The sequence below is a fragment of the Sciurus vulgaris genome (genome assembly GCF_902686455.1).
Source record: "Sciurus vulgaris genome assembly, chromosome: 16".
Classification (NCBI taxonomy): Eukaryota; Metazoa; Chordata; class Mammalia; order Rodentia; family Sciuridae; genus Sciurus; species Sciurus vulgaris.
Window position 1 is genome coordinate 31461863 of NC_136477.1, and position 19861 is coordinate 31481723.

The 19861-nt window shown below is 42.0% G+C and overlaps 1 protein-coding gene across 7 annotated transcripts in view; it reads left to right on the top strand.

Annotated features, from left to right (window-relative positions):
* Positions 1 to 14712: 14712 nt before the first annotated feature.
* UBP1 (upstream binding protein 1) overlaps positions 14713 to 19861 on the top strand; it is a 48905-nt gene continuing 43756 nt past the window's right edge. For 6 of the 7 annotated variants that reach the window (XR_013759770.1, XR_013759771.1, XR_013759772.1 and 3 more), the window contains exon 1: positions 14835 to 15457. Coding sequence is in view for 4 of the 7 variants with exons in the window: in XM_079114237.1 (XP_078970363.1) it covers positions 15078 to 15457 (380 nt within the window). In the remaining 3 variants the exon portion in view is untranslated. The other variant, XM_079114240.1, reaches the window with a different exon arrangement.

The following is a 19861-nucleotide window of genomic DNA, read 5'->3' on the forward strand; positions in this document are numbered from 1 at the left end:
AAAGAATTGATGTTTTTAAATTGTTGAACAAAGCACAATATAGAAAGCATCTTTGCTGTCTCTTATCTGCCCCCATAGTCTTCCAGTAACTTGCCAAATGGTGAACACAGAAGAGGAGAGGCACCTGATTATTATATTTTAGGCCTTAAAGGAAATATGGAGTTGCTCCTTTGGCTACATACATGTGAACCAACAAGAAAGGTGATATTGTAGATACCAAGGAAATGGGTACTGTTCCAAAAAGGAGTGCTCCACAAACGTAACCCAGTCTACAATGGACAAACCCATAGTCTGGAAAGAAAACAAAGGTTGGGGCTGGGGTTGTAGCTCAGTGGTAGCCCGCTTGCCTCACATGTGTGAGGCACTGGGTTCGATCCTCAGCATCATGTGAAAATAAGTAAAATATTGTGTCCATCTACAACTTAAAAAAATTTTTTTAATCATTTTAAAAAACAAAGGCATCTTTACTACTTGTCAGCATTTGAAAACTATACCATTTATCATTAACTTCTCTTGAAGGAAAAAATTGCACAGAAATCCAAGGAGGTGGTGTTTTTTAATCCCAGAAGTCAAATGTAAACATTTTTGGAAAACCTGATGTTTCATCCAGGTACAGTGGTGCACACCTGTAATCCCAGCAACTCAGGAGGCCGAGACAGGAGGATGGCAAGATTGACACTGGCCTCAACAACTTAACAAGGCCCTAAGCAAGATAGCAAAACCTTGTCTCAAAATTTTAAAAAGGGCTGAGAATGTAGCTTAGTGGTAAAGTTTCCCTGTGGTTCAATCCCCAGTACCAACACACACAAAATTAATTTTTTCTATGAAGAGTTCTTCCTGTTTATGAGCAATATCTTGTGGTTCACTCCCTGTAACTAAATGCTAACTGGACAAAGGCTCTGTACAGAGAGCAGTTTTTCCTTTCGCTGATTCTCAGGGTCAAATATAATTGGGACAAAATGGTAGTGATGGGATCTTGAAAATGGCTATAGCAGCCTTTGTGTGAAGTCTGTATCAGTTTCTTTCACAATTTTGCAAACAGCAGGAACAGACTGTTCTTCAAATGCAGCTAATCTTCACCATTACTGGCAACATGAATTTTTAGTGGTGAAGTTTCAGACTATCCTGCCAGAGTCAGCTCCTCATCTTAGTTGCTCTTCCCAGTGAAAATTTCGATGTGGGTGTATTTTAAAAAGATGCCCTCAAGCCGGGCACAGTGTTGCATGCCTGTAATCCCAGTGACTCAGAAGGCTGAGGCAGGAGGATCTCAGTTTCAAAGCCAGCCTCAGCAACTTTAGCAAGTCCCTGTTTCAAAATAAAACACAAAAAGGAGCTGGGGATGTGACTCAGTGGTTAAGTGCCCCTAGGTTCAATCCCTGGTACAAAAAGAAAAAAAAGATGCCTTTTACTTGTATGTTCTTCGGGGTTGCAGTGTTCAAATGCTATTTTCACTGTATTTTGTTTAATCTATTTATAGGAACTCTTTACTGGGGAAAATGAAATGTGTGTTTGCCCACTATATTGTAAAGAATTTCATTTTCCCTGTTCTCTTGATCTTGCCCTGAAGTAGTCTGAAGTGGTTTGTCCCTGAAGCATTTCTGCTTTGGAAGCGTGGTCCTCAGGGTGGCAGTGTCAAAGTAGTGGAACTTTTTTTTAAAAGGTAGAGCCCAAGATTCGGTTATTAGGGGTATGCTCTTGCAAGGGGATAAGGTAGTTCTTGTGGGACTCTGAGTCAGTTCTCGAGACAGCATGTTGTTATAAAAGTCCGAGTCTGACCCCTAAATCGTTCTCTAGCTTCCATTTTGATTGTGTGATCTCTCCCTCTTCCACATGCTCCATCTACTGTGGCGCTGTCCACCACACTGTCCAGACCAGAGAAGAACTGATGCTGGTACCTTGCCCTTGGAACCTCTATAACTATAAACTAAACTAAGTAAACCTCTTTTCTTTATAAACTGAGCCTGCCTTACATACCTATATTAGTAAAAAAGGACTAATACTCTGATGTTTGCTATGAAGAAATGTAAAGTTTTATGTAGTCAAATGTATTGCTTCCTTAAAATTTCTAGATTTGTCATCATATTTTTAAAAAGCCTTCTTCCTTCTGAATTTCTAAAATTTTTCTCCCATATTTTCTTCTAGCATTTTCTGATTTTGCTTTTTCTGTTTTGTTGTTTTAAATATTTTGGGGGCTGGGCATGGTGACACATGCCTGTAATCCTAGCATCTCAGGAGGTTGAGGCAAGAGGATTGCAAGTTTAAAGCCAGTCTCAGCAACTCAACTAGGCCCTGAGTAATTTAGTGAGCTGCTGTCTCAAAATAAAAAATAAAAAAGGGCAGGGGATGTGACTCAGTGGTTAAGTGCCCCTGGGTTCAATCCCTGGTACGCTGACTGTACCACTGGACTGTAGTTTGATATGAGGTTTCCAAATGGTTAAATGTTGATATTCAAACGATTAGTTGAATACTCCACTGATTTTGAGATACAGTTTTATTGTATAACTCTATTGCAGCTTTCAATTGAATAATAAATTTCCATATGCATATCAATCTGTTCCTAGAATTTTTCTTTCTCTTCCTTTGCTCATATATTCATTCACCCATACAGACTTCTTTAAATATTTGTTTTATAATATTGTAATATATTTTTCATTTTTAACTATTTTTGCTCATTCACTTTTTAATATTAATCTTAAAATAAATTTACCCAATTTTAAAAGTTCTGGGGGCTGGAATTTTGGTTCAGTGGTAGAGTGCTTGCCTGGCATGTGCGAGGCCCTGGGTTCGGAATTAAGCACCACATATAAATAAAATTGAACAAAAGATCCACTGACAACTAAAAAAATACATTTTAAAAAATTCTGTTGCTATTTTCATTGGAATCACATTAAATGCATTAGTCAGCTGTGGAGAACTATCATTATAATATTCAGTGTACTTTTGTGTTCGTTTTGAACATTTATAATTTTTCCCGGTATACCTCTTTATATTTCACACTAGGTTAGTTCCTAGGTGTTTTATCTTTTTAATCCTGTCATGATTGATTCTTTTTGACTTGCTTCCCAAGTATAAGAACATATAAACAGTAATCATTTTAAACTTCTCCTTTCTCATTTTTATATTCTAAATTCTTTGGAGGATAATTGTATTGTTTGGTGCCTTTAAAAACTATTAAGTGACCTGAGGAACGTGACTGTGCTAGTTAGCACCATGTCCAAAAGTTCTTTGACACTCCTATCTTCAAAAAACAGAGCCTAACTCCCTTCTTCTTGAATGGAGGCTGGACTAGGAGACGTGCTTCTATCAATCAGAAATGAAGTGGAAAGGATGGTGTGTGACTTTGGAAACCAGGTCATAAAGGCACTACAACTTCTTTTCCCTCTCTTGGTTTGCTTGTCCTTAAAACATGGCAACTGCTTGAGATGCTCAAGCAGTCCTACAGTTCCACATGTTGAGATACTGAGACATCTGGTCAAGAGTCACATAAGTGAGCTTGGAAGTGTATCTTCCTGCTCCAGGCAAGCCTTTGGATGATTATAGCCCCAGCTGACACCTTGATTATAACCTCATGAGAGACCCTAAACCAGAACACTCCAGCTAAGCTGCTCCCTGTTTCCTGACTTTGAGAAACTGAGATACAAATCAGTTGTATGTCAATGTATTAGCAACAAAGGAATGGGAAATTGAAAGACAAATACCTTTACGGAAGAATAAAACATTCATGCTTAAGAATGGTACACTCGTTCTCATAAAATGCTTAAGAATGAGTGTACCAAAAATATGCACAAGATTTATATACTGAAAAATTGCCATTGATGAGAGAAAAGAAAGAAGATTTAAATAAATGATCAAATCTGATTAAATCCATGTTAATGGATTAGAGGACTCATTAAAGTGCCAGCTCTCGGCATGGGGTTGTGGCTCAGTGGCAGGGTGCTTGCCTACCATGTGCAAGGCACTGGGTTCGATTCTCAGCACCACAAACAAATTAATAAAATAAAGGTCCACTGCCAACTAGAGAAAATTAAAAAAAAAAAAAAAGGTGCCAGCTCTCCCAAACTTACCTATAGATTCAATGCAGACCTGGTCAAAATTCCAGCAGATTTTTGATACTAATTTACAAGCTGGGCTGGGGAGATAGCTTAGTCGGTAGAGTGCTTTGCCTTGCAAGCACAAGGTCCTGGGTTCGATCCCCAGCATGGAAAAAAAAAAAAAAAAAAAAAATTACGAGCTAATTCTAGTATTTATATGTGTATAAGGGAACCCAAATAACTATGGAAAATTGCAATATAGATGTTCCTCAACCTAGCAATGTGGTTATATCCTGATAAGCCTATGTAAATTGAAAGTATCATAAGTCAAAATGCAATTAATACTCCTAACTTACCAAATATCATAGCTTAGCCTAGCTCAGAATATTTACATTAGCCTACAGCTGGGAAAAATCATCTAACACGTCATCTAAGTTGATTTGATAATAAAGTGTTGAGTATCTCGTATGGCCAACTTGGAGCTGCGGCCCACTACTGCTGCCCAGCATTGTGAGAGAATATTGATTGCATGTTGCTACCTGGGGAATGATTAAAATCCAAAACCCTCAGTACAGTTTCTACTAAATGCATATCACCTTTGCACCACTTTAAACTTGAAAAACTGTAAGTTGAACCATAGTAAATCGGGAACGACCAGTGTTTGATTTCAAGATTTACTTAAGTATAACAATTAACCGAGATACAGGTGTGAGGACAAACATAAAGACCAAGGGAATGCAATAAAGAGACCAGAAATAAACCCGAGCATATATGGCAAAGTGATTTTTCCATCAAGTGATGAAAGTGATTCAGTAGGGGAAAGAAAAATCTTTTAAACAATTCTTGCTAGAGCAACTGGAGATCCACAAGGGGAAAGATTATCCTTAACTTGTACTTCACACTATACTCAGAAATTAAACAGAGATATGCTATAGACTGAAACTAGGAATTTGTTAGAATTTTTATAAGTGAATATAATTATGTACTTCATTTAACTATATTGTATTCCTATGTAACTTACATTTGTCTAACCCCATTGCATTATTTTTCTTTCTTTTCTCTCCATTCTTTAGATTAGTTGGGCATTTTTCTTATTCTTTATTCCTCCTTTTATTGTACCTCTTTTCCTTAAGTTGTCATCCTAAAAAGTACTGCATGCATCCTTCCCAAAATTGAATGTGAAACTTTACCATCCTCATTGTGCAAGAACTGAAATGCACGCTGACTCAGTTTATTCCTTTAGAAGTTGTTTAGTTTTGTTCTTTTTTTTTTTTTAGCTTTCTGTGTTGTAGTTTTAAAAAATGGACTCCAGCTGGGGAGATAGCTCAGCTGGTAGAGTGCTTGCCTCGCAAGCACAAGGCCCTGAGTTCGATCCCCAGTAAAAAAAAAAAAAAAAAAAAAGGACTCCAAATTCTTTGATAATTCTCCCTTGAGGAGATGGAATTTGTATGTTCCCTCTGTTGTAGATGGTTGGTCACGACTTGAACAATGTAATATGGAAAAAGTAATGATTGACAGTTTCTAGGCACAGACCTTTGAAAAACAGGAGCTTCACCAGTGTGCACACTTATAATCTGAGGCACTCAGGAGGCTGAGGCAGGAGGATTGCAAATTCAAGGCCAGCCTTAGCAAGGCCTAAAACATAAAGAGACCGTGTCTCAAAATTTTAAAAAAGGTTGTGGATGTAGCTCAGTAGTAAAATATTCCTGGGTTCAATTCCCAATACCACCCCTGACCCTTGCCCTTCCAGCAACCACCTCCCCACCCCCAACCTGGCCCAATGCAAAAAGCAAACAAACAAACAAAAAATAGCAACTCCTACTTCCTGTCTCTGGAAATGTTTTTTCATTGAATCCAGTAGCCACACTTTCAGGAATTCCAGGCCACATTGAAGTGTTCCAGTTGACACCCTAGCTGAATCCCAGCTGACGGTTGACATTCACCTTCAGGCACATGAGTATAGAAGCCTTTGAGATGACTGTAACCCCAGCCACCAGCCATAATGCAACTTTAATTGCATGAGGAACGCTGAGTGAGATTTACTTAGTAGATTGCAGTCAATCCCTACAACCACAAACAGTAACAGTAACATTATTATCATTCTAAGCCGCTAAGCTTTTGAGTGATTTATTACATAATTATAAATGACAGTAAATCACAGCAATAGATTTTGGTACCTGGAATCCAGATGTTGCTAGAAGAGAAATATAAAGCCTATGGTGCTGGCTTTGGGAATAGGCAGTGGAAGCTGGACGATCCTAAAAGAGAATGTTCCTAAAGACATAAAAAGCTTTGAGGAGAACGTTAATGGGATCCCAAGGGAGATTGTGGGAGTTCTTAGTTTGGGATTTAAAGGAAATGAGGAAAATGTTACTGTACAGTAATCCTTGCTATGTAGATGTAGCAAGTTGGGCAGCACAGTTGCCTTGGATAATGTGGAAAAAAAGGAAATTGAACTAATGAAGTCAATGATCTAGCTAAGAAGAATTTTCAGTGTACCATCTGGCTTCTTCCTACTTCCCGTGATTCAGTGTGAGAGTGTACCAAGAATTTAGAGGTCACTTTGCTACAAGCATTGATTTTTTTTTTTTTTTTTATGTGGTGCAGGGAATCAAACCTAGTGCCTCAGACATGCTAGACAAGTACTTACCACTGAGCCACAACCCCAGCACAGCACTAGCTCTTTACTTGGGCTTGCAAACAAAAATTTAACATCTCTGACTCCATTTTGCACCCATCTCCCTTGCTCTGAGACAGTCACTTTGGATTCTAGGAACAACAGGTCTGAAACATCTTGCAAGGAGCTGAAATTATCCTTCTCCACCCTGGGAAACCCCAACTTTCTTATTGCAGCTGATCCCCCACTCCTACCCCACACTGTCTGACCAATCCTGAGGTAATGAGCAAGCCACAGTTTGACCAAGACCTCCTTACTGCATGCTTCATCCTCCTGGTCTATAATCTGAGAGCTCATGTCAGTACCCCTGAAGACAAGGCTGAAAATGCTGGTCCCTTTGTCTTCTGGTGTAACTATACTGACTGAAGTTCCTTTCCTGCTTTTCCCCATTACTTTTTGTTTGGATTTTGGAGACAGTGGCCAGACCTGATTTGTTGAGAACCTCAGAGTCAGTCTCTGGCCTAAACTCTGATAAGAAGAGGAATGAGATGAGGGAAAAAAAAAAAAAAAAAAAAAAGTAACACTTCAGTTTTCAAGGAATATTTAGAGGAAATATAAAGGAACCAGAACTTCTTGATTTTTTTAATATGTATTTTTTTAGTTGTAGATGGACACAATATCTTTATTTATATGGTGCTAAAGATCAAACCCAGTGCCTCACACATGCTAGGCAAGTGCTCTACCACTGAGCCACTGCCCCAGCCCATTGATGGTTTTGATAAATTGTTGATAAACTATTTCTCACTCCCTCAACAGATGACAAGAAATTTTCAGATTCAGAAATGTCTTCTAGCCAGGCATGGTGGTGCACGCCTGTAATCCCAGTTTAGGAGACTGAGGCAGGAGGATCCCAAATTCAAAGCCAACCTCAGCAACTTAGTAAGGTGCTAAGCAACTCTGCCTGAAAATAAGAAAGAAATTATAAAGGGCTGGGGATGTGGCTTTTTACAAAACACTTTTGTACTCATTCCAACTTCAGAGCTATCTCAGTGACTGAGGAAAAAAAATGATATGAGAAGCTAATGGGAAACAAACGCTAAAAGACCACTGAAGTGATTGAAAGTGGTTGGATCTTGGGCTGAGGATGTGGCTCAGTGGTTAAGTGCCCCTCAGTTTCATCCTCAGTACAAAAAAAAAAAAAGAAAAGTGAGGACGTAACGTGCCTGTAGACCAAGTTGCTTGGGAAGCTGAGGCAAGGAGGTCACTTGAGCCATGGAGGTTGGGACCCACCTGGAAAATATACTGAGTCCCTGTCTCAAAAAAAAAAAAAAAAAAAAAAAAAAAAAAAGACTCCCAGAAAAGAAGATCAAATCTAGGGTGGGACAATAAGATCGTTTGTTAAGACCTCAGAAAGTGGTACTTCAGAGACTCTGTCAAACAAAAATTTCTAGAGATTTTAGGCATGTGCCTCATATATTTGTCACTAAGCTACATCCCCTAGCCCTTTTCATTTTATTATTTTAAGATGCTCAGGCTCACTTTGAACTTGGGATCCTACTACCTCAGCCTCCCATACTGCTGGGATTACAGGTATGCACCACTGTGCTCAGCAGCCTTCTAAAAATCTTAAAGCATTGTCTTAATGGATCCCAAATTAGAAAAGGTCTTATCTCAAGGATATGTGTGTTGTTGCAGCTTTTGTCTATTGGAATAATTATCAGTGAATTCACAACATCTCCACAATGTTGAAAAACTAATTGTATCAGTTTGCACTCAAAGGGACAGACAGTACAGCTTGGACTCAAAGGGATAGACAGGACAAAATGAAAAAAGGACTTCAGACAGTGTGCAATTACAGACTGGAAAGAGCTGAGAAAACTACCTGTAAATCTGTGCTACTTTTTATGGAACTGGAAGAATAACTCAGAGGGTAGACCCCAGAGTCCAGGGGAAATAAGAGAATCCTAATCAAAGAACTATCAACTATCCAACTGAATTTCAGAATTTCTATAAACTTTGAACTGCCATACACCTTCCATCTTCCTCCTGATAAAAGAAAAATTCTGAGATGCCCTAAATTTAATTTTAAGGTGTGGAAGATGGAGGGGAGGAGATGTAGAAGAGGTGAATTATTTAGCAGCTGTGGGCCAAATCAACAAAAGACTGTTCCACATTCCTGATTTTATGTTAAAATCTTGACTTATAACCCCAGGCAGTTGACCACCATCATCTATTTTATGAATGAGCTTTCTGGATTATTAATTCCAACCAATCCAGGAGCAGCAGGTACTTCTCCTTAGGGACTGTCCTCCTATCCCAAATTTGTCTTTGCATTTTTATGCTCTTCTTATCTATAACCAATATGGAGCAATGTAAAAAATTTATGCTTTCCTTTTCCCAAATTTTCATTATAAAAATGCTCTTGGCTTTTGGGTCTGGTAGACATATTTCCAACTGCCTTCTTGCCTTGCTGCTGGTAGCTATAGAATTTGTCCAAGGACAGGGCTGGGGAGATAGTTCAGTTGGTAGAGTGCTTGCCTTGCAAGCACAAGGCCCTGGGTTCGATCCCCAGCACCACAAAAGAACTCGTCCAAGGACAAATGCAGTCAAACTGTGGCTTGCTCATTACCTCAGGATTGGTCAGACAGTGTAGGGTAGGAGTGGGGGATCAGCTGCAATAAGAAAGTTGGGGTTTCCCAGGGTGGAGAAGGATAATTTCAGCTCCTTGTAAGATGTTTATCATCAGACCTGTTGTTCCTAGAATCCAAAGTGACTGTCTCAGAGCAAGGGAGATGGGTGCAAAATGGAGTCAGAGATGTTAAATTTGTATGCTTGCAAGCCCAAGTAAAGAGCTAGTGCTGTGCTGGGGTTGTGGCTCAGTGGTAAGTACTTGTCTAGCATGTGTGAGGCACTGGGTTCGATTCCCTAGTCTTTTTCTGTTTAGCATCTAAAAGCTCAATTGATTTATTTTGGAGGAGCCTCAGTCTCTAGAGTTTTGTTTAACACCATTCTTTGAAAGGAAATGTCAATGGCAGTTTTCTCTGCCTTTCCCCCATTACATATGATGTATATGGTGGTGGTTGAGGCTGGTTTCTTTACTTTTTAATTACAGATCTTCACATGAAGAGGAATCATTCAGGGAGTTAAAGAGTCTACCCTGCTCTAGGACCTCACAAGATCCTGGACCCTAACTTGTGCTCGATGCTGTTATGGAATGAGAAATTTGAAGAGGTCTAGAGGAGCGGGGTAGGGTATCTTACTTAGAAGTAGAGTGCTTGCCTAACTTGTGAGGCTGTGGGTTCCTAAAGGCCCCACCAGATCTTAATACTGTTGCATGGGGGATTATATTTCAATTTTGGATTGGGGGAAAAAAAACTTTTAAATCACAGCCCGGTTCCATGCTGACAAAAAAATTAAGTTCCATGGACATGTTAAATATAATTATATCATAGTATGGATGTATGAGGTTCTTTTTCAGTTTTTTATTTGTTTGTTTTCAGTACTGGGGATTGAATCCAGGGGTGCTCAACCACTGAGCCACATCCCCAGCCCTTTTTTATATTTTATTTAGAGACAGAGTCTTGCTGAGTTGCTTAGAGCCTTGCTAAGTTGCTGATGCTGGCTTTGAATTGTGATCCTCCTGCCTTAGCCTCCCAAACTGCTGGGATTATAGGAGTGCACGACCGTGCCTGGCTTCTTTATTGGTTCTTGATAGGTTAGTTTATTTCTTTATAATCTTTCACTTTGGGCTGTATATTGTATAAAAAATATGTATTCTCAGAGATAATTTGAGGATCAGGATTTTGTTATCTTCTTCTAGAACAATTTTTGTTTATTTGCAGAATCCTGAAGCCACTAACAAGTTTGCATCAAAGACGACCCCTTGGACAGTTCTGTACTCTCACTTTTCAGAGTGCATCTTCTGGTTTCCTCCCCAGAGAGAGGTGCTACTTTAAGGTTTTTCTTTGTCTGGAATTTATTACTAAACCCAAAGCTCCAGCTCCATGTCTGGGCAAAATTCTTTCCCACCTTTGACACATAGCTTCAGGGCAAAACTAGGTGAGGAGGATGAGTCTCCAATCTCTTTGCTTTAGATAGTCCCAGTTCTCTAACCCCCTGTCCCACTTACTATCCCTATTCAGCTGCCTCTTCTGGATAAGGAAATGCCTTCAGGATAGAAGTTGCTAAGTTGCTTAAGTTCGCTTGTTTGTGCTCTTATATTTTCCCCTGTTTTCCATCTTGGTAATTCCTCAGTATCTCATTAGGTCTTTCTTGTTAATAAGGAGTTGCTTTCTGCATTTTGTCTAACTTTTGTAGTTGACTTTGGAAAGAGTGGTTCAACTCTCCTAGTGCACTACTAAAGGATGTGTTGAATTTTATTGTCAAGTTCCTCTAAAAGCTTCTGTAATTTTCATTAAAATTTCATGCAATTATGTTATAATTAAATATCTTGCATCTATATGTATTAGTAAATGTGGTGTTTATTTGATCTTTTTAAAACCAGGGCTATTCTGGCCTCATAAAGTAAAGTGGACAGTACTGGGGCTGTAGCTCAGTGGTAAAACACTTGGCTAGCACGTGTGAGGCACTGGGTTTGATCCTCAGCACCACATAAAAGTAAGAAAAATAAAATAAAGGTTTTGTGTCCACTTATAACTAAAAAAATATATATATATATTTTTGGGTGCTGGGGATCGAACCCAGGGCCTTGAGTGCAAGGCAAGCACTCTACCGACTGAACTATCTCCCCAGCCCCCAAAAAATGTTTTTAAAAAGTGAAGTGGACAGATTTTCTTCTCCTTTTTAATTTTCTACAACCATTTATATTACAGGGACTGTCTTTCCTTGAATTGAATTTTTTTTTTTTTTTTTTTTTTTGGTACCAGGGATTGAACCCAGGGGTGCTTAACCACTGAGCCACAGCCACATCCCCAACCCTTTTTGTTTTATTTATTTTGAGACAGGGTCTAAGTTACAGAGGTTGACTTTGAACTTGCAATTCTCCTGCCTCACCTTACTGGAGTCACTGGGATTATAGGTGTGCACTACTGTCCTTGACCTTGAACATTTGATACCCACCTCCAAAATTAGGTGGTTCATCCCTTTTTTCTTTTCTCCCCCTCTCCTCCTTTCCTCCAATACTGGGGATTGAAACAGGGGCACTCTACCACTGAGCCACATCCCGAGTCCTTTTTTTTTTTTTTGGTGGTGTTGGGGATCGAACCCAGGGCCTTGTGCTTGCTAGGCAAACACTCTACCAACTGAGCTATCTCCCCAGCCCCCCAAGTCTTTTTTGAGACAGGGTCTCGCTAAACTGCCCAGGCTGACCTCAAACTTGTGATCCTCTGGCCTCAGTGAGTAGCTGGAATTATAGACATGTGCCACCACACACAGATTTTTTTTTTTTTTTAAACTGGGATGGCTATAGACTCAGACTATCTGGGTTCAAACAATACAGGCTTGAGCTCTGATAAAGTCTGGAAGTTTCTCAAAAAGTTTATGATAGAGTTTCCATATAAACCAATAATTCCACTCCTAGGTGTATAAGCAACAGAATGGAAAACATATGTTTCCAAAAACCTTCTACATACATGCCCATAGCAGCATAATTTTTATTTGTCAAAAAGTGGAAATAGGGGCTGTGGCTGTGGCTCAGTGTTAGAGCACTTGCCTAGCATGTGTGAGGCACTAGGTTTGATTCTCAGCACCACATATAAATAAATGAATAAAATAAAGGTCTGCCAACATATAAAAAAATTAAAAAAAAAACCAATTGTTAAAAAAAAAAGTGGAAATAACCCAATTCTTATCAACTTATGAATGCATTACTAGACCCAAGTCCAACTTCTCACTGCATATTCTTTTAGTTATGGGTATCTTGGATAGCTCTGTGTTTCTGGAGAGAAGCATTAATGTTAAGACCTCAGCTTTGCTGCTCCCTCAGGCAGTTAGTGTTTATCTGGTCCCTTAAGGAATCTCCACAGCCTTTTCCCTTCCTTTCTTTTAAACACTGTCTTCCTCAGGGTATAGAAGGGCAAGTGAAACAGTATGGGACTGACAAATACTGTTATATCCTCTTCATTCTTGCAAGATCAAGCTCTATCCTTATGCTATCAATACTTGGTTAATGCTGTTTTTCTTTATTTTTTGGTACCAGGCATTGAACCCAGGGGCACACCCCACCACGGAGCTAAGTCCCCATCCTTTTTTATTTTTTATTTTGAGAGGGTCTTGAGAAGTTGCTTAGGGCCTCAGTAAATTGCTGAGGCTACCCTTTAACTTTCAAGCCTCCTGCCTCAGCCTCTGGAGTCACTGGGATTTTTTTGGTACTGGGATTGAACTCAGGGGCACTTAACCACTGAGCCACATTCTCAGTCCAAGATCCAACCACTTTCAATCACTTCAGGGGTCTTTTATAGTTTGTTTCCCATTAGCTTCTCATATCAACTTTTTCTCCTCAGCCACTGACATAGCTCTGAAGATGGAATCAACAGCCTGTGTTGTTTTTCCAACCTCTTGAGTACAATTGGTACTTTCTTAGATTTCTGAAGCCCTACTTCTAAATGTGTGCTTGGGTACTTCTTTAGGGTACACACACTGGTTTTAAACTTTGATGACAATTTGGGATGAATATTACATTCATCCCAAGAATCAGAGAATGACCCTTTCCCCCATCCTACTTTTCCATATTTTCCAACAATTAATAATAGATCTGACCAATCTTGCTATAGACTAGTTTATGGGAGTGAGGCAAGATCACTGAATTTGTCCACGTAATGAAGTCATAATCAAGACCCTGATTAGAAAGCACAGGAGAGTTTCCACTGACTGCACGATTGGTTGTGGAAATTTGTAATAGGTGAACTGAGTTTCTGAAATAATGATCTATGATTTGACCTGGAATTCAGAAATCTGGATTAGTCAAAGTCCTGCCTGTGAGACTTTGGGCAGATCATTTCACATGTTTGTACCTGAGTTTCCTCATGTGTTAAGACATTAACTTGTATCTACTGCAGAAATTGTAGCAAATGGAATGACTACAAAAATGTTTCGTAAAAAGAAACAATCTGCAAGCATGATTTCTTCTGGCTGAAAGCAAGTTTTATTAGGCTGAAATTTGGTTAAATCTGTTTTTGCATTTAAACTGGCAAAATGGGGCGGAGGGCTAATGCTTGGCCTCTGGGCCTTATTTGGAGAAAATAGGCGCGATCCAGGCCTTGTGCTCTTGGGTAGGTATTCTGCAGCTCTTATCCGTACGCGGTTTTTGTAAATCAGCCTCTGCCTCTTCCCTCTTTCGCTTCTGGGGAAAGAAATTTCCGTGCTTCAGCCCGGGTGGCGAGTGCCCAGGTTGAGCACAGAGGGAGATCCGAGGAGCGAAGCGATTACAGTGGCGTTTCCTAATGGTTCGGAGCTCTACAGGGTCAGCAGAATGTCTACGGTTATTATGGCCAAAACTTGGTGTAACTCAGGCTTTCTATCCTGCTCGCGGCAATACAGCTGTTGGGGAAGACTTCACCGTGCTTTCTCGGGAGGGTTGTTTAGCTCACTCTAATGCGGATCAAGATTTTCTGCACACCGAGTCTTTCACTCCCTATATGTGAGTTGAGCTGTTGTCTCTCACTAAACAGTGCAAAAGCAGAGACTATCGGGAAATATTCCAGAGGAGCAAAGAACCCCCGGAAGCAGTGCCTCCAAACGCTTCCTCCTGTGCGGTCCAATGAACTCTTCATTTAGCAGCAAATTTAGCCCTCTAGTCCGCCCAGGCGGAAGAACATTTTGATTGGTTGTTCAGCCAGGCACAAAGACTTATGGGACAGTCGTCCCCGTGCTTGTTAATGCCCAGTTAGCCTATCAATCATCTCGGTCTCTGGATGGGGCGGGAACGGGAACCTTTTTTTTGGTACCGCCTCTTCCTGGGCTGATGCACCCGAAGGCGTCGAGGCTGTAGTCACTGCGACCTAGCCGCGTGGGCGGGGTCCCGCTCCTCCGCCCAGGCCGTTCCTCAGCCGCGAGGCGCGGGGAGTGGCCCGAAGCGCGTGGCCGTGCGGGGCGGGCCTGGGCTGGGAGCGAATGCGGGGGCGGGGTTAGGGCGGGGCCGGAGGAGGCGGAAGCGGCGAGCAAGCCCCAGCCGGATCCCTACCGAAGCCAGCGTCCGGGCCGGCGGAGCGGCGTCGGCGGGGTTGGCCGGGGCGAAGGGGCGCTAGAGCCTGGGCGGGCGGGCCGGCTAAGGGCCGGGGGTCAAGGCCCGGGAGCGGGTGACGGGCGTGCCTGGGGCTCGCCCCCGCGCGGTCGTCGGAGCGGGCTGCGCTCCCGCGCCCGCGCAGTCCGGGGGGGATGCGACCCGGGGCCCCGGGGCGGGGCGGGCGGCGGCGGCGGCTGCATCGCGAGCGGCGCAGGGGGCGGGTGGCGGCGGCGGCGGTGGCAGCGGCATGAGGCGCGGGGCCGGTGTCCGCGGGAGGGAGGCGCTGCCGGCGGCCCGGTCGCTCCCGCTGCAACTGCTCGCCGGCTCGCTGTGCCCTGCCAGCTGGGCCTCGGCCGCTCTCGTCTCGGCCGCCTCCCGGGCTGCCGCTGGTGACCACTCGCCGCGCCGCCGGAGGCTTCACCCGCGCCCTCCCCCAGGACGCGCCCGCGGAGCTCGGGCCCCTTCGCCCCGGACGCGGAGGCCGCGCTGCGCGGGGCGGCGGCGAGGCCGGAAGATGGCCTGGGTACTCAAGATGGACGAGGTGATCGAGTCTGGGCTGGTGCACGACTTCGACGCCAGCCTCTCGGGCATCGGGCAGGAGCTGGGCGCCGGCGCCTACAGCATGAGGTACCCGGGCGTTGCGGGAGAGCGGAAGCCCCTTTCCTAGCGGGGAAGTCTGCACGACCCTGTGGCCCTGTCAGGCGGGGCTGGGCCCAGTGGTGCCCGGGTTTCCTTGCCCGCGGGGTCGGGGTCCTGCCGCGTGGCTGTCTGGGCCCTGGAGCCCCGCAGGCCTCTCTACCTGGCAGGCGCGGGAGGGCAGCTCCGCAAGCTTTGGCCAGGGAACCGCTCCAGAGGGCTTCATTTTTGTTGTAAAACACGCCCCACTGTTAAGATGGTTTGGGTTGCTGGGGGAAGGGGCTTCCTTGCCTTTTTCAAATGATTTACAAGTCCCTTGAACCTGGAATACACTGTGTAAAGGTAGCACAGTTGGAAAATACTTTCCAACGTTTTTGTATCAGTTCCTACTCTGTTGTCCTACATTGTAGTCTTTCCTGGCTGCAGTTTTAATAATTTGGTATTAATAATAGTAAATTATAAGTGAAAGAGTAACAGCAAAGGGATAAAGCACACTGATTTCGTTATGTTGTGTTTGTCTCAAAGTGAGGTGTCCCATTTTGGGGACTACTTTCTCAAACTGTTTTCTCTTGAAGAAGGCTTAAAGGTGCAGTGATTGCACCACAAACAATAGTTTGTTTTGTCTCTGCTGTCTGCACCAGCAGCCTTTCATTTTGTTTACTTTTGAGAGATTGAAGTAGATATGTCTCTGCCCTTTGTTCTGAGGGATATACATATTTTATTAATTTGGAAGCTCTCTATTTTAGCGGCTTTATTGAAATAGTTTATGTACCATAAAATTCAAAGTCTAAAATTCAGTGCTTTAGCAGCTTATCATTAATGTGAATTAAGTGTAGTTGTTCGTTAGAGAAACATCTCTTGTATTTCAATAGCTCTACAATTCAGCTTTCATACATCTCACTGTAGCTTAGGTGAACAGGGAGCATAAATATCCTGAGGAAGAAAGATTTCTGGGTTAACTGTCCTAGAATTGTGGGGGCTTATCCCTGAAGTAATTTGCCTTTTAAATATTAAGGACAAATTCTCATCTGTAAAGAACACAGAAAAAGGTGGAGACTTTTTGGAGTGTGTGGAAGCAAGTGGTGGAAAGCATCTTAAACTGAGAGGCCACCACCTTCTGGTCCTGATTTGGTCTTTGCTCCTCCCCCTGAACTTGGCACCCCATCTCCTTGCAGTTGTGTAACTTGAGGGCTCTAGATTAGGTGGCTTATTTTCTAGAGCTGTTTCAGTTGTTGAGAGGAAATTGAGCTTCTGAAAGTCATGGGGTCACCCCAAAGGGGAGTACTAGAAGTAGTGCTTCCCAAGTGGAAGTATTTGAGTACCACACTACTGCTTGGCTTCAACTGAAACTGAACTTGCAGTCAAGGCAAAGAGGGTACATTAAACAAGTTCAGTATGTTTCTGTTTTTAGTTGCATCTCATTTACAGTAAGATGAAAGTCTGCTGCTGAAAAGTTGACTTACTGAAGGTTATTTTGAGCTTCTGTGTTTTTCTAGGGTCTTAGATGAGCCAACTTTGTTTTGGTGATTTAGCCAACTTAATGCAATTAACTTGTTTATATAGTTTCACCCCCCCCCCCCCCCCAAAGGAAGTAAAATCTTGCTGATATTCAGTGAAGGCACTTGATCTTGTTCTTAAATAATACCTGCTACCTTTGTAGTTATTTATGAAACTTCTTGATGGAAAACTTTTTCCCTTGAATGTTTATGGTTTTGTCATTAATCCAAAATTTCAAGTGACTTTGGAAGGTGAACACCATTTTTGAGGAACTTATTTTGTTCTTTTTTTTTTTTTTTTTTTTAAAACATCATTTGGGTCTGGAAAAACCAATTCAAACCCCTTTACTTGAAATTCTCAAAAAGGAAATTCCAAAATTGACTTGATAAGGAAAGCTTTGGGTGCTGCAGGCTTTCTTTAATAACACTTTGGCTTTCTAAACTTGGTCCTGGAGCCCAGCTCTGGGAAAGCCTATAGCCACATTCTCATTCTCTCTTCCTGAACATTTGGTTTCTTATTCTAGTACCAAATAGGAAGGAAATGTCATTTTTTCCTCTTTCATTTGTTCTCTCAAGTTCAAGAAGTAAAAATGAGGAAATTATTGGCAAAATAGTTTCTTGTTAAAAAATTTACTCTTTAGGCAGCTTTCCATTTTTCAAAGTGAAGTATTCTTACTGTCTTTGCTTTTTTGGATGAGTTAAAATGAGGTATTTCTTAAAACTTCAGGTTTCCTCCTCTTTGGGGAAAAATGTAAGAAATGGTTTCTCCCAGTGATATGACTTCAGAATATGTATTCCTGTTGAACAGTGTAGACTCATGGTATTGGCAGTATATTAAGGCTAATTTCTGGTATCACCTTTGCTGCTTTCCCTATTTGGGGTGTGTAGCAGGGATCTGGTTCTCATTTTGTATGCGTTCTACGAACACGCTTTTATGTGAGATATGAGCTACTGTGACTTCTGTTTGAAATGAGGTAGATTATAACTCTTATTTAAAATCTGGTTACAGTATCAAAATTCTAGAGATGGATAAAGAGACCTGAGAAACCTTCTAAACCAGTCCATGGACAATGATCGCTTCTCGGCCTTTTGGCTGTGATCAAGTGTACTGTCCTTATCAGTTTAATAAATGCATTGACAATGCTCATAGATGATTAAGTGATTGGTCTAAGCATCCAATCAGTGGCACTACCATCTTAGATGAAGACTGACTGATACCTCACTGATGAAGGCAGAAACCCATTTTAACTTAAAGTCTGGGTCGTTCGTGTTTTGTGGAGTATAAAGCACATAACCAAATGACTTTAAAAAACAAAATTCATAACAACTTTCCAAGAGGATCTTTTAGACCACCTGGTAATTTTCTTTGTATCTAACTATTCACGTGAAGTTTATAATCTATAGCATGTTAGTTTTCAATATTTAGGTTCAATATTGAACCGGATTTTGTGTGTGTGTGTGTGTGTGTGTGTGTGTGTGTGTGTGGTGGGGAAGGGGTGTTGGGGCTTGGACCCAGGAGCTCTCTATCACTGAGCAGCCTTTTTGAGACAGGATCATACTAGGTTGCCCAGGCCAGCCTTAAACTTGGACTCCTCTTGCCTCGGCCTCCTGAATTGCTGGGATTACAGGAATGTGCCACCACACACCCAGCTAATTTTTTCCTTTTTTTAAAAATAATCTTAAAATGTAAAAATTATTCTTAGCTCACAGGTGTACAGAATCAGTCAGTGTAGATTTGACCTTTGGGCATGCATGCTAACTCCCTTTTTTTTGGTACAGGGGATTGAACCCAGGGGGACTTAACCACTAAACTACATCACCAGACCTTTTAATTTTTTTATTTTGAGGCAGGATCTCACTAAGTTACTGAGGCTGGCTTTGAACTTGAAATCCTCCTGCCTCAGCCTCCCAGGTTGCTATGATAATAGGCATGGGCCACCATACTGGCTCCAACTCTTGTTCTTTTTTTTTTTTTTTTTTTTTCTTTTCTTGGAGTCCGTCCGGCTCGGCCCTGGTGGTGGGCTGGGACTTGTCTGGTCACCCCGGGTCCAGGGCCGGGTCTGCTTCTTTCAGCTCCGGTGCGGTCAGGGTCACCCCGGCTACTCGCCCGCGGCAGTCAGACCCCACGCCCCGAGTGTCGCTCGTGGCCCACAAGAGCAAGCCGAGGCCGCTCCGCCCGCGTGGTGCCGCCTGCCCGCCGCCCCTGCGCTGGGCCGCGAACCCACCCGGCTAGTCGCTCGGTGCTCACCTCGTCCCAGACCCGCTGTTCCCCCGTGCTCGGACCAGATTCAAACACATCCGCTGGCGCACTAGCGCGCCCGCCCTCCTCCAACTCTTGTTCTTAATACAGATTCTAATAATGTACTTTGATTGCTGAGTTTTGAAAGTTTTTTTTTTTTAATTTTTTTTTAGTTGTCAATGGATCTTTATTTTTCTTATTTATATGTAGTGCTGAGGATCGAACTCAGTGCTTCACACGTGCTAGACAAGTGATCTACCACTGAGCCACAACCCCAGCCCTTGAAATCTTAATATAGTCGAGAATTTATTTTTATGTAGACTAAGAACTGTTTTGGCTAAATTACATACATTCTATTATTTGTCCACAGATCTTTATTGTGTTAAATTTAACACAATTCTGTGCAGTTTGTGACCTTCACCTGGTCTGCTTGAAAATTGGCAGTTTATTGATAAGATCTCATAAATTTTATGTTTCATCATGTGGAACTTGTCACTTTGTCAGGACACACCTATAAACTTGCTGCTGATGCTTTATCTTTTTTTTTTTTTTTTTGGCTCTTTTTTTTTTGCTATAGATTCTGTGACTGAACTTAAAAGGAAGCTCTGTAATATTTACTTTGCTTACTTTGGGACAGATGTAGTAAATGGATATGAAACT